Below are 13,096 nucleotides of genomic sequence, written 5' to 3'. Positions count from 1 at the left end.
TGTCACATGTCTTTTTTTCAAGGTTACAACCATCCACTATGCATGACATCCCTTACACAATCAATGCATGATGATGCATCCACAAATGCCAATGATCAGTACTTAATGGCTTCTCTGTGACACAGCATGTCCTCCCAGCACGCCATACCGTGTCTAATGTTTGCTTTCTATCGCTCTATATGCAATCGGGTTGACCTTCAATTTGGAAATAACGTGTTCCCATATCGAATTGTCCTCTTTCGACACTTTGCAGTTGCGAATTTCACCGCTTAACTCTATCATGGTTTAAAAAATATATTAATATAGTCTAGTATTAGTCAGAACTTATGCAGGTTCAAGCATATTTTTGCCTAAATTTGCATTTTCAAGCACACAAATGGGTAATTGAACTAAAAGACAAATATAAGGAATTTGGGCACAATAAATGCAATACAGTTTTTACCAATTGCTTATACCCGAAAAGCGAATGCTTCAAAACAAAGCTTCAAAACTCGCATTTCTTGTAACCACAGCTAATACCCAATGCAACAAAATACCTTAAACACATTTTCTACTTTGCACAGTTGTGTATAGTACAATTTATAGTGCAGTTTTACCTTTTATCAATCGGGAAAAACACAAGCTTCCGACGTCACTTCCTAACCACCACTCTATCTGCTCCCCAAGAAAACACATTTATAGCAATTACGTCTTAAATTGATTATTTTCGATTATTAAGTCTACTATATTGGATAATATGAGTATTCGTCAGGAAGGGCATCCGGAATATAAAAAGCTCAAGCCAAAAATCAGTATGCAGATTAAAAATATTCGCTGTGGCGACCCCGTAATCAGGGAAAAAGACAAAAGAAAGAAACAAAAATGAGTGTAAAGTGACAATTATTTCCTGGATAAATGGCTGATCTAATGTTATAAAAGTGGTTCTCTATGCTCTAATGACAAATATATTCCATTTAAAAATAAATAATCGTATGGGTCAGGTCTGAAACCAATTAATTGCGATTATTGTAGTTGGAAATACAATTCTAGACAAACATAGACCAGTGAAAAATGTACAGTAGCTGCTTATGCTTGGTAAATATGAACATAAAAACTAAAAGCATGTCCATTATGTTCCTCTTTTATTCTTCTTGTCGAGCTTGTCGAACGTCCCTCGCCATATTTCATTGACCAGCTGGGACCGTTGCTGCTTTGCTTTGTCTCATTCTGTTCCATAATCCAGTTTTACGGCCTTCGCTACAGTTCCCTCTCTACCTTTTTGTAGAAACCATAACAAAGCAAAACCTAAGCTAATTGTTTAGATCAGGGGTCTCAAACACGCGGCACCAGTTTGAGGCCCCCCGCCTTGATATGAAAGTTTAATGTTAGTGCGGCCCGCGCAAGTTTGATATGGATGCTGTATGGTATCATGTACCCAGAAAAAAATTATTACGTTTGATTAATGTTCATGTTAAAGGTTAAATAACTGTTAATAGTTATCCTCCCTATCCGTGTGGAAGTGGTAAGTTTTTGGCTATTTAAGTTTAAAGGAAATAACTTGAAGGCTACCGTTTTTGGTCGCGAGCTCTCTCGTTTGCGAGTTAGCATGTGTCTCAAGACCCTGCAGTTGCGCAATATGTTGTAAATAAAAAAAAGTATAAATGTGACTATAGTCGTGTTTTGTCATGTCTACAGGGCTCTAATAATGCTTTGTTCATTTTAATCTGAAAAAAATAATTTGTCTACCCACCAACTATATGTGGTTTCTTAAGTTTTTATTATTTGCCGTTTTATTATTATCATTATAATTATTTATTGATTACTGATTGATTGATTTTCTTTATTCTTGATTTGTTTATTTATTTTTCATCTTATTTTGTGTAGAAAAATAAAAAGTAAGATATTTGAGAACAGTGGAATGTTTTATCAGAGCTTTTCTTGTAGAAAATTGGAACCAAAGCAAAGTTTTTTTTTATTTTTTTTGTTTTTAATAAATGCGTTTTTTTGTTTTTTTTTGGAAAACCTGATGCGACCCAGTCTCACCCAGACCCGAGTTTCAGTGGCCCCCAAGTAAATTGAGTTTGAGATGGTCAAAGTCTTTTGCGATACCATCGAACTTACATCACACTCACACAAAGCGCCACTCGCTCGTATCCTGTAAACAGTAGTGGGCATCAGCCGAATGTTATGTTTTCCACTCTCAATGTATTTTTCACAACTGCCACTCGTCGTCACTTAAGCTGCTAGAGTGCAAACACACTCAACCCCAGTCTGTACATTCATGCCATGGTGAGTACCGCTCTCATCATTGTGTGCATGTCAACATGAGTGTGTATCAATTTCCCTGACACTCAGCCATGTGTTTTTTAGGCTTGCTTATGGGCACAATGGTTTGTAGTACGGATACATTATTCACAATACTGTCAGTCCGATGCCCACTCTGCTTAACCTCACATGCACTCAGGATTTAGTATGCATCATCAAATACTTTAGGCAGCCCATTTTAGAGACGCTCAAAATAGAAAGGAGGCACAAATCTGGGATTCGTTTTGCTTTGTTGTGCAACATAAAAATGATCTAACGCTCCCTTTCTTTTTCTCCTACACCTCTGGATGCTACAAGTACAGAGAATGTAGGAGCGTAAAAAATGTCTATTTGTTACAAGGTTTGAAAAGGAAAGGCTTTTTTTCCTCTTTGTTCTTTTTATGCCCATATGCTTACCTGATTTCTAAAACGCTGCATTATGTGTTTTCCCTTATTTAAATATATCTGATATGTAGTTTGGGAATTTCATTAATTAATTCATTTTCTACTATTTTTCCTCATGAGGGTCGCGGGTGGTGCTGGAGCCTATCCCAGCTGTCTTTGGGCAAGAGGCGGGGTACACCCTGGACTGGTCGCCAGCCAATCACAGGGCACATATAGACAAACAACCATTCACACTCACATTCATACCTATGGACAATTTGGAGTCGCTAATTAACCTAGCATGCATGTCGGGTTTTGTTTTTTTTAATGGAAATTGTCTGTTACTAATTGGTGGCTGATCTTTAGAATAGGAATAACCTTCTCAAATAGTGTGATACTGTCAGGGTGGGCGAGAGGGCTTTTCCTTTTAGTGACCTGCCAACATGTACACATTTATAGTACTCCTGAATCTGCTTGTATATTCTCCATTTGTTGCATTTTTTGGTTTCAGTTTCAAATTCAGTCTGTACAGTACAGATAAATGAATAGATATGAGTTTCCGTAATATTTCAAATTGGGGGTGCGCATATAAATTTGTCACAGGGCACATATACACAAGGGGACAGAAATGTTTTAACGCCCCCTAGATTTGAAATACTTATGCGAAACTCATTCATTCATTCATTCATTTTCTACCGCTTATGCTGGAGGATGCTGGAGCCTATCCCAGCTGGGGTACACCCTGGACTGATCGCCAGCCAATCACAGGGCACATATAGACAAACAACCATTCACACTCACATTCATACCTATGGACAATTTGGAGTCGCTAATTAACCTAGCATGTTTTTGGAATGTGGGAGGAATCCGGAGTACCCGGAGAAAACCCACGCATGCACGGGGAGAACATGCAAACTCCACACTGAGATGGCCGAGGGTGGAATTGAACCCTGGTCTCCTAGCTGTGAGGACTGCGCGCTAACCACTCGACTGCCTTGCAGCCCGGTTTGGGAATTTGCAACATTTTATGACACGTCATAATTTATTCTTGGGAAGTAGGTTCTGGTATTGTTTTTGCTAGATGTTCCATGTATTGTCATTAAGGTTATTTATGGTTCAGTACGTCTTACATTCAAAGTCAGCATTATCTGCCATTCCAAGTGACTGATTTTTTTTTTTTTTTTTACCACAAATCTTGTGTCTGTTCAGTGACATTTATCCTTGCTTGTCTTTTCGCCGTGGCTAAAGGAGCGTCTGAGCTAGAGAGTTCTCTCAGGGGACCAACTGGAGTGCTCTCTGCTTGTGTTTTTCCAAGAAAAACCACTCAAGAACTACACTGAACTATGTGAATGCGGGACGTGATAAGCAGAACTGAAGCCAGCCAACCTGTTTCAAGAAAATAAACTAAGCCTTTTCAGCCACGGTGATGGGGGAGACGGGGGGGGCACACCTGACAGAGCATGCATCTCCATAATGTGTGCCTCATATGAAGTTTCTTACTTATAAATTATAAACAAAGTAGGGATCATTAGCTACTATATCATCCTTCATAATATGTCCAGTATATCCATCTGCATGTCCCAGTACTCTTGTTATGTTTTCTTAAATGGCTTTATTACGCAATGAAGAATCATGTTCAACCAGCTCTTTATAAATCTTAAAAAAATGATAAGAGGTTTCTATATGCTTCTATATTTGCATGAAACCAAATGGTACATAACATTTGTATATTCTTGTGCTTTGATGGTTACAATTTCCAATGCAATGCAATTCTAATGTGTCTTCTGCCTGTGCTTTGCAATTAGGATAGAAAATAACGGAATTGTGTTTACTGTTGTTTTTTTGTTTGCTTTCTGGAAATTGTTGTGAATTTACCTTCAGATAAATTCATTCATTTGTGTTTCCACCAGCCTGTGCAGGGTTTCGACTACGCCAAGAAGCACATGGGTCGGACTGGTGATGAGGCCATCTCGTTAAATAAAGAGACATTGGTTCTTGGACTTCCCGTGCGAGATGCCCCGCTGTCTATGTCATTGGATAAGAAGGTCTACCAGGATGGGACTGCCAACAAGAGGCCACCATCTGCAGACATACACAAAGGAGGGTGAGATAACAACTGTCCTCTTGATTCTCAGCTCGTGTCGCTGATTGTGACACAATTACAAAATCCGAAAGTCTTTCGGCACAAGCAGGAGAGAAGCCTCCACTAAGCAGAGAAGATTCTAACAGATTGATGTGATCTGGAGATAAGTCCTGTGTTAACAACAAGCTGTCTCCAGACACTTTGACAGAAAAACACAGTCATTTAGTGGATTTAGAGGATGGAAACTATTAGGTTTTTAGATCTGGTTACTGTAATAATGTGTGTGTGTGTACAAAGGTAAACAATTTACTGTTTGGCTGAACCATCTAGAATTGGGGGAAAGTTGGGTTCAGCCCCCCCCCCCCCCCCCCCCCCATTTTTAGTGAAATACTATTTAGAAGTAGGTATTTGGCTGGTATTTACCTCAGGGGTCTCAAACTCAATTTACTTGGGGGCCACTGGAGCTCGGGTCTGGGTGAGACAAAAAAAAAACGCATTTATTAAAAACAAAAAAATTTTAAAAAAACTTCGCTTTGGTTCCAATTTTCTACAATAAAAGCTCTGATAAAACATTCCACTGTTCTCAAATATCTTACTTTTTATTTTTCTACACAAAATAAGATGAAAAATAAATAAACAAATCAAGAATAAAGAAAATCAATCAATCAGTAATAAATAAATAAATATAATAATAATAATAATAAAACGGCAAATAATAAAAACTTAAGAAACCACATATAGTTGGTGGGTAGACAAATTAATTTTTTCAGATTAAAATTAACAAAGCATTAAACTTAAATAGCCAAAAATGTACCACTTCCACACGGATAGGGAGGATAACTATTAACAGTTATTTAACCTTTAACATGAACATTAATCTTAGCCATAATCATAATGATTTAAACGAAATACATTTTGGATAACTACAGAAAACTGGAACAGAATGCAAAAGACCGACTTCAAAAATATTTTATCCTCAGACATTTACATCCCTTCTTAATTAAAGATTTTTTAAAATGTATATATGCTTAAATGTGATTAATTATGTGTTAACTATGGACAACATGTGATTAATCCCGATTAATTGATTGACAGGCATATTTAAAACCCATATTTCAAAGGTTATAAACCAGTTTGTAACACCAAAAATATTGCATTTCTACACAATTCCTACTTCACGGAAATTCACTTATCACGGTTGGGTCTGGAACAAATTAACTGTAATAAACGAGGGATTACAGTACTTGGAAATAACTGCAAACATACTGAGCTGGTGGAAAAAGTGATGACGATGAGGTAAAACATTTCCTTAGCCATAATCATAATGATTTAAACGGAATACATTTTGGATAACTACAGAAAACTGGAACAGAATGCAAAAGACCGACTTCAAAAATATTTTATCCTCAGACATTTTCATCTCCCACACTCACTTGTGCTCTTTACTTTCGGAAGCCACAAATGAGATGCATTTTGCCTTCTTACAGAAATGCAAATTGAGGAACGTGCCCACAAATCAGGCTCATATTTACACACCGCTAAAACGAAAATGCATTGAGGTGGGATTAGTTGTGCTTTGCCCCTTGAGGACAATAAACACATGTTTATTTATAACCCTGACTTGAGCCATGCCAGAGGGAGAAGAACAATGATGACCGTATAAAAGGCTGGGATAATCAGCTTTACCAAACCATGGAGGGCTGACATTTTCCACCATTTGTATATGGAGGTAATTACAAAGTAGGGCAGGATCTGTTGGAGAAAGTGTTACCGTATAAGATGATACTCCAGCATTAGTCATAGACTTTTTTTTGGATATTCATATAAAACAACCTGTGTATTTCTGTTTTGTTAGTACACTAGCATGAAAAAAAGATTTTGCCAAATTAAAGCTGGAAAAAACAGCATAGACCAGCTACCAGCATAGACCAGCATGCATTGCACCAATTCTACCAGTTTTGTCTATTCATTCATTCATTTTCTACCGCTTTTCCTCACGAGGGTCGCGGGGGTGCTGGAGCCTATCCCAGCTGTCTTCGGGCCAATATGGTTGCCAATCTGGTTGCCGGCCAATCACAGGGCACATATAGACAAACAACCATTCACACTCACATTCATACCTATGGACAATTTGGAGTCGCCAATTAACCTAGCATGTTTTTGGAATGTGGGAGGAAACCGGAGTACCCGGAGAAAACCCACGCATGCACGGGGAGAACATGCAAACTCCACACACAGATGGCCGAGGGTGGAATTGAACCCTGGTCTCCTAGCTGTGAGGTCTGCGCGCTAACCACTAGACCACCAAGTGGTAAATGGAGTAACATTCTGGCAATTTGAAAATATATTTATAGATTTGCTAGCATATCGGCACACAAGCATTATGGATTAAGTGATGGTAATAATCAAATAATACATAATAAAATAATACATAAGGGAAAAATACAGACAGAACCACATAACACACCCATACTATAGAAGGAGAAAGAATGCACTTTCATCAGGTTCGTCGTCTTCCGCTTTTCTAGCCTGTCTATGATGGACTTATGACTTCCACGAGTCACTTTGAAGTATAAGACAAAAAAAAAAGACGTATCTGACTACCAGCTGGCGCTACCAGCTGCTTCAGGTTGCTTAATTCAAATGCATCCGGATGCAAAAATAACACAATTTCTGAATTTTGAATAGCCTGGATGTACAATCCCGACTTTTCCAGTCATATCATGGCAAATACATACAATCATATTTTATCTCTTGAAATGTTTTTAATGAGGTTAGTGCAATAGTCTTTCTTATAAAAGTGGAGAACATTCTTCCATTACGCATAAACCTCAAAAAATCATAACCTTAAAGGGGACCTATGACGCTTTTTCCACTTTGCGTATTTGGAAAGATGTTTGAGATGGCTCTGAACGCTTCGTTTCAGAGAATGTTTTCTAACACCGGCTCACTGTGATGTCACAGGGAGCTGGGCTTCCTTATGTGGGCGTGCCCTGGTACATGTCGAGTGTGACCAATCACAGTAGAGTGGACGTCACTGGAGGCAGGCCATGGGTGGGATTAATCAAAACCTAATGTTTTGGAAATCCAAAGAAATACAGCTAGAATAGGTGCAGATTCTGGAAGATCTAGAAAGCTTTCTGTGCGGGCTCAATACAAAAAAAATTAAAAATATTAACATAATATGTCCCCTTTAAAATCTTCCAGGGGCTGCACTGCGGTTTAGTGGTTAGCGCGCAGACTTCACAGCTAGGAGACCAGGGTTCAATCCCACCCAATCCCCAATCTCTGTGTGGAGTTTGCATGTTCTCCCCGTGCATGCGTGGGTTTTCTCCGGGTACTCCGGTTTCCTCCCACATTCCAAAAACATGCTAGGTTAATTGGCGACTCCAAATTGTCCATAGGTATGAATGTGAGTGTGAATGGTTGTTTGTCTATATGTGCCCTGTGATTGGCTGGCGACCAGTCCAGGGTGTACCCCGCGTCTCGCCTGAAGACAGCTGGGATAGGCTCCAGCACCCCCCGCGACCCTCGTGAGGAAAAAGCGGTAGAAAATGAATGAATAAAATTTTCCGGACAAATTTCCATAGCACATGCAATGCATTTTTCTTTCTATGCTTCCAGCAGTTTGCGTTTGACCACACAATTTAAGATGTGACTCGACTGTATTGAACGCAACACAGGCCCCAGTGTGTGTGTGTGTGTGTGTGTGTGTGTGTGTATTTTCCTGGATGTTAGCCTTGCCTGTAGCACTCATTCTCATGAACTAGAGAATCTGTGCACGTCAAACCACCTGTAGATGGGCCTGTCACATTGTGTACCTACTGTGGCTTACATGCCTCAAAGCAGTGTGTGTGTGTGTGTGTGTGTGTGTGTGTGTGCGCCTTTGAACATGTTTGTGTGTGTGTGTATGTACAGTATGCGTGTATGTGTGTGGTTGTGGCCTGGTGCCTCTGAGGCAGAAACAAAAACAAATAGAGCGGTCTATTTCTGTCTTTTTTTTTATTTACTACATTCAATATTGACCTGTATATGTCTGTTTATGAAACTCATAAATAAAAGTCACATTTATGAAGTAATTTGTAAATGTCAGTTTATGCCTGACTGCCAAACCAAATAATCTTTTGAATCTCGACATTTAGATAATAAAAAGGACATTATTATGACTTCATCTGCAACACACAATGCTAAATGTTTAACCTTCCTCTTGTGTTAGCTTTCTGGTATCGTCTCTTATGTTAAAATCAGCTATAAAATACACTAAAAACAATAAGTTACCATCAAATTTGCTTCTCATCTGCTGGTATATTGGAAAACCGGTCAAAATGAGAATCCCCTGAAGCTTACATGATACATGTACATGATTGTGTTGTCTAATTGTACACTTATGATTTCAATTTTGGCTCAAAGTGTTGCTTTATAGTTATATTATTATTACCAGGTCAAAACCGACCCTAACAATACAGTGGTCATAATTTCAACCAGAAGAACTATAAAATTTAGTAAAAAAATTTTGGGGGGTTTTATTTAGTTGTCAAAGTCAAAAAACCTTGATGCAATAAACAAATGTGATGTGATTCTTTTTATGCATTAAAATGTAAAACGGGGAGGCACGGCGGTTTAGTGGTTAGCGCGCAGACCAGGGTTCAATTCCACCCTCGAGTTTGCATGTTCTCCCCGTGCATGCGTGGGTTTTCTCCGGGTACTCCGGTTTCCTCCCACATTCCAAAAACATGCTAGGTTAATTGGCGACTCCAAATTGTCCATAGGTATGAATGTGAGTGTGAATGGTTGTTTGTCTATATGTGCCCTGTGATTGGCTGGCGACCGGTCCAGGGTGTACCCCACCTCTCGCCCAAAGACAGCTGGGATAGGCTCCAGCACCCCCGCGACCCTTGTGAGGAAAAGTGGTAGAAAATGAATGAATGAATGAAAATGTAAAACGGTTCGATGCCGACCCTAACATAAGACGAAGGTTAAGAAATAATGATTATTACCCATACTGAGACTGAAACATTCCCCTTCTCTTCTTGTCTTCTGCACCTCTCTCTGTTGCCATGGCGACTACAGGCGGTTGCCAAGCGAGGATGGTTCAATGTCAAGTAACAGCTCCGGGAAGCTGAATGCCAGCAAGAGCTCCTCGGCCCGGAAGACAGCCACTGGTAGCAGCTGCAAGAACGGCAAGGAGGATCTGCACAAGAGAAACACCAATGGTGAGAAAGATCAAAGTTATCGAGGAACACTCGCTAAACTAAAATACTACATCTAAAACTAAACTTGAGAAGAATAGTAGCGGAAAGAGAGAGACAGATGGTGAGGAAGTCTTCATTTTCTCATATTTCTTCCCCACGACAGTAGGTTGCTAATTATATAGTAATCAGTAAGTACACTGACCCATCATGAACACACATTTGTTACACTTGTGTTGCCAACATTCTCATTGGATGACATCGTGCCTGAAGGATAATTCCTGCAAACTAATGAAGTGACCTAAAAGATTGAAGACAATCATGCATATACAGTGAGTCAGCATGCTGCCCCGCATCATGCAACCTAGTGCTGACACACACTGTGTACTCTTGAGGTCACACACAATAAAATCATTATTACTTGCTCTTACAGTAATCCCGGTGGTATTTCATTACATCATACAGAGTTATAGGAAATACATACAGCATTATTGCAGCTGGTTACTTGAGGAAAAAAAAAGGGCGGATGAGGACATCACAATTTTATACTGGAAAATATATAAAAGCGGCATAGAAAACGCATGTATGTCAGTATGTGGGATCAAACTATGGAATGGATTGAGTAAGACCCTCAAACAATGCACAACGATGAGCCAATTCAAGAAACAATACAAGCAGTTGATGTTTGCTAAATACAAGGATGAAGAGTCTTGAACCAGTCATGATGTGCTATATATATCACTATATTGACACTTACTATGGTACCCATTATGTCATTGGATGCTCATATCACCTCCTACTTTGGTACGTGACAAAAAAAACAACAGAAAAACACCTTAAACCATATTAGGAAAGCAGGAAGTGAACAAATGTAACAGTTACTGATTGTAAAAGTACCAGATGGATGTTATTTTGCACGACAAGCTAGACTTCAGTATATCTTATGAAAGTTTAATCCATTAAGTAAAATGTATAATCCATTAAGTAAGAAAGTTTTAAAGTAAAGTCGCAGTTTTTCAAAAATGTATTAAAAATGGTTTCTTATTTTTAGTTTACAATGTTTAAAGAACAAAGTAATATGTAGTATTCTGGCTAGAAGGCATCAATAATTTTTCATAAATTGGCTACCATACCATTAGATTGAAAATAACTTTTCCACCCATTCAGTGTGGAAGTGGTAAGCTCCTTTATCCTTCTCTCTAACTCTATTTTAAACAGGGACGACTGTATTCAACTAACATGACCGTTGTGTCATTTGAAGCAAAACAGCTAATTTTATTTTGCCCATTATGTCATTGTCGTATTTCGGTACGTGATTTAAAAAAAAAAAACTATATTAGGAAAGCAGGAAGTGAACAAATGTAACAGTTACTGATTATAAAAGTACCAGACGGAGGGGTAGGATTTAATAAGCTTTGCTTCTTCCTACTCCTTTTGGACATGTGGAACTGTGAACTGATTATGTGATGCATTCAAATGTAATCTGATGCATGTTCAAATGAAATTTTCCCATTACCAAAATTAAATAGATGTACATCATAACAACAGTGTTGCAGGTTGATTGTAGGGACAGAAACATCACAGTTTTAGTTTGGTTTGAACGCCATTGTTGCAGTGAGTGACATCACCATGGTGAAATCCAAAGAGCTCTTTGAGGTCTTCAGAAAAGACTCTTATTGATGCATGTGCACGTGATGTGTCAGGGGGAAAATGAAAATTGAAATCATGTAAAAGTGGAGATCAATGACTTTGTCCAACTCTGACTTGTTCTCAGACCTTCTCTTTTCCATGATTTTCTTGTTCGCTGTTTTTTTTTCCATCTCATTCCAAGCTCAGCACGGCAGTATTCCCTGTGATTTGAGTGATTTATGGTGTTTATACAAGCAAATGAATGAATACCCAAAGGAGGGTAGAGGCTGGGTAATTGTCTCATTTTCTCACTGCTGTTCACAAAGCTTACAGACGTTGTGATAAAGTGGAAAAAAAATCAAAGGAGGGAATTTGCTGTCATCAAACTAATCAATTAATAATTCCAAAATACACAGCGGTGATAAAGTCAACTGTCACGGTGCAATGTAATGTACTGGGTTCTGTAGAGCAGTTTGCTCCAACTCCAAATGTGACACGTAATGTGACGGAAATTAAAATTTCATAATTCCATATTCTAAAACAGGCCTCAGAGCTAAGAGACCCGAGTTCGATTCCAGCCTAGGTCATCTCTGTGTGGAGTTTGCATCCGGGGACTCGGTGTTCCCGGTGTCACTCGTTCTGATCAAAGTTACTTAATATTTGTCACAGTAAAACAAATTTTTAGTTTGAACTTGTGCAAGGCTACACGGCGGATGACGGATCACAGCTAGGAGACCCGAGTTTGATTCCACCCTCGGTCATTTCTGTGTGGAGTTTGTATCTGGGGACTCTGTGTTCCCGGTGTCACTCGTTCTGATCAAAGTTACTTTAGATTTGTCACAGCAAAACAATTTTTTTGTTGTTTGAATTTGTGCAAGGCTACACGGAAGGTGGCGGATCACAGCTATAAGACCCGAGTTTGATTCCACCCTTGGTCATCTCTGTGTGGAGATTGCATCCAGGGACTCGGTGTTCCCGGTGTCACTAGTTCTGATCAAAGTTACTTAAGATTTGTCACAGCAAAACAAATTTTTAGTTGTTTGAATTTGTGCAAGGCTACACGGCGGATGACGGATCACAGCTAGGAGACCCGAGTTCAATTCCACCCTGGGCCATCTCTGTGTGGAGTTTGCATGTTCTCCCTGTGTATGCGTGGGTTTCCTCCCACATTCCAAAAACATGCTAGGTTAATTGGTGACTCCAAATTGTCCATAGGTATGAATGTGAGTGTGAATGGTTGTTTGTCTATATGTGCCCTGTGATTGACTGGTGACCAGTCCAGGGTGTACCCCGCCTCTCGCCCGAAGACGGCTGGGATAGGCTCCAGCACTCCCGCGACCCTTGTGAGAATAAGCAGTGGAAAATGAATGAATGAATAGTCTAAAACATTAATTACAGTTATATTAATTACAATTATCTCACAACAATTTTTCACTAACGTCTCACAACTTTCAGGCCTGCCTTTCGTAGTTGTGCTCTCTCTCTCTGCTTTCACTCTGATTCAAGGTGCAGGAGTAGAAACAAATAA

At 39.2% G+C, this 13,096-nt stretch overlaps 1 protein-coding gene across 2 annotated transcripts in view; it reads left to right on the top strand.

Moving 5' to 3' along the window:
* kiaa1549la (KIAA1549-like a) overlaps window positions 1–13,096 on the top strand; it is an 81,703-nt gene that overhangs the window by 53,154 nt on the left and 15,453 nt on the right. For both annotated transcript variants that reach the window (XM_058076707.1, XM_058076708.1), the window contains 2 exons: window positions 4,578–4,771; window positions 9,821–9,963. In XM_058076707.1, coding sequence (XP_057932690.1) covers window positions 4,578–4,771; window positions 9,821–9,963 — 337 coding nt within the window. The remainder of the gene's footprint in view (window positions 1–4,577; window positions 4,772–9,820; window positions 9,964–13,096) is intronic.

This window comes from Doryrhamphus excisus, chromosome 6, assembly GCF_030265055.1.
Source record: "Doryrhamphus excisus isolate RoL2022-K1 chromosome 6, RoL_Dexc_1.0, whole genome shotgun sequence".
NCBI lineage: Eukaryota > Metazoa > Chordata > Actinopteri > Syngnathiformes > Syngnathidae > Doryrhamphus > Doryrhamphus excisus.
The sequence above is the reverse complement of the archived record's forward strand: the minus strand, read 5'-3'. Positions and strand labels throughout refer to the sequence as shown.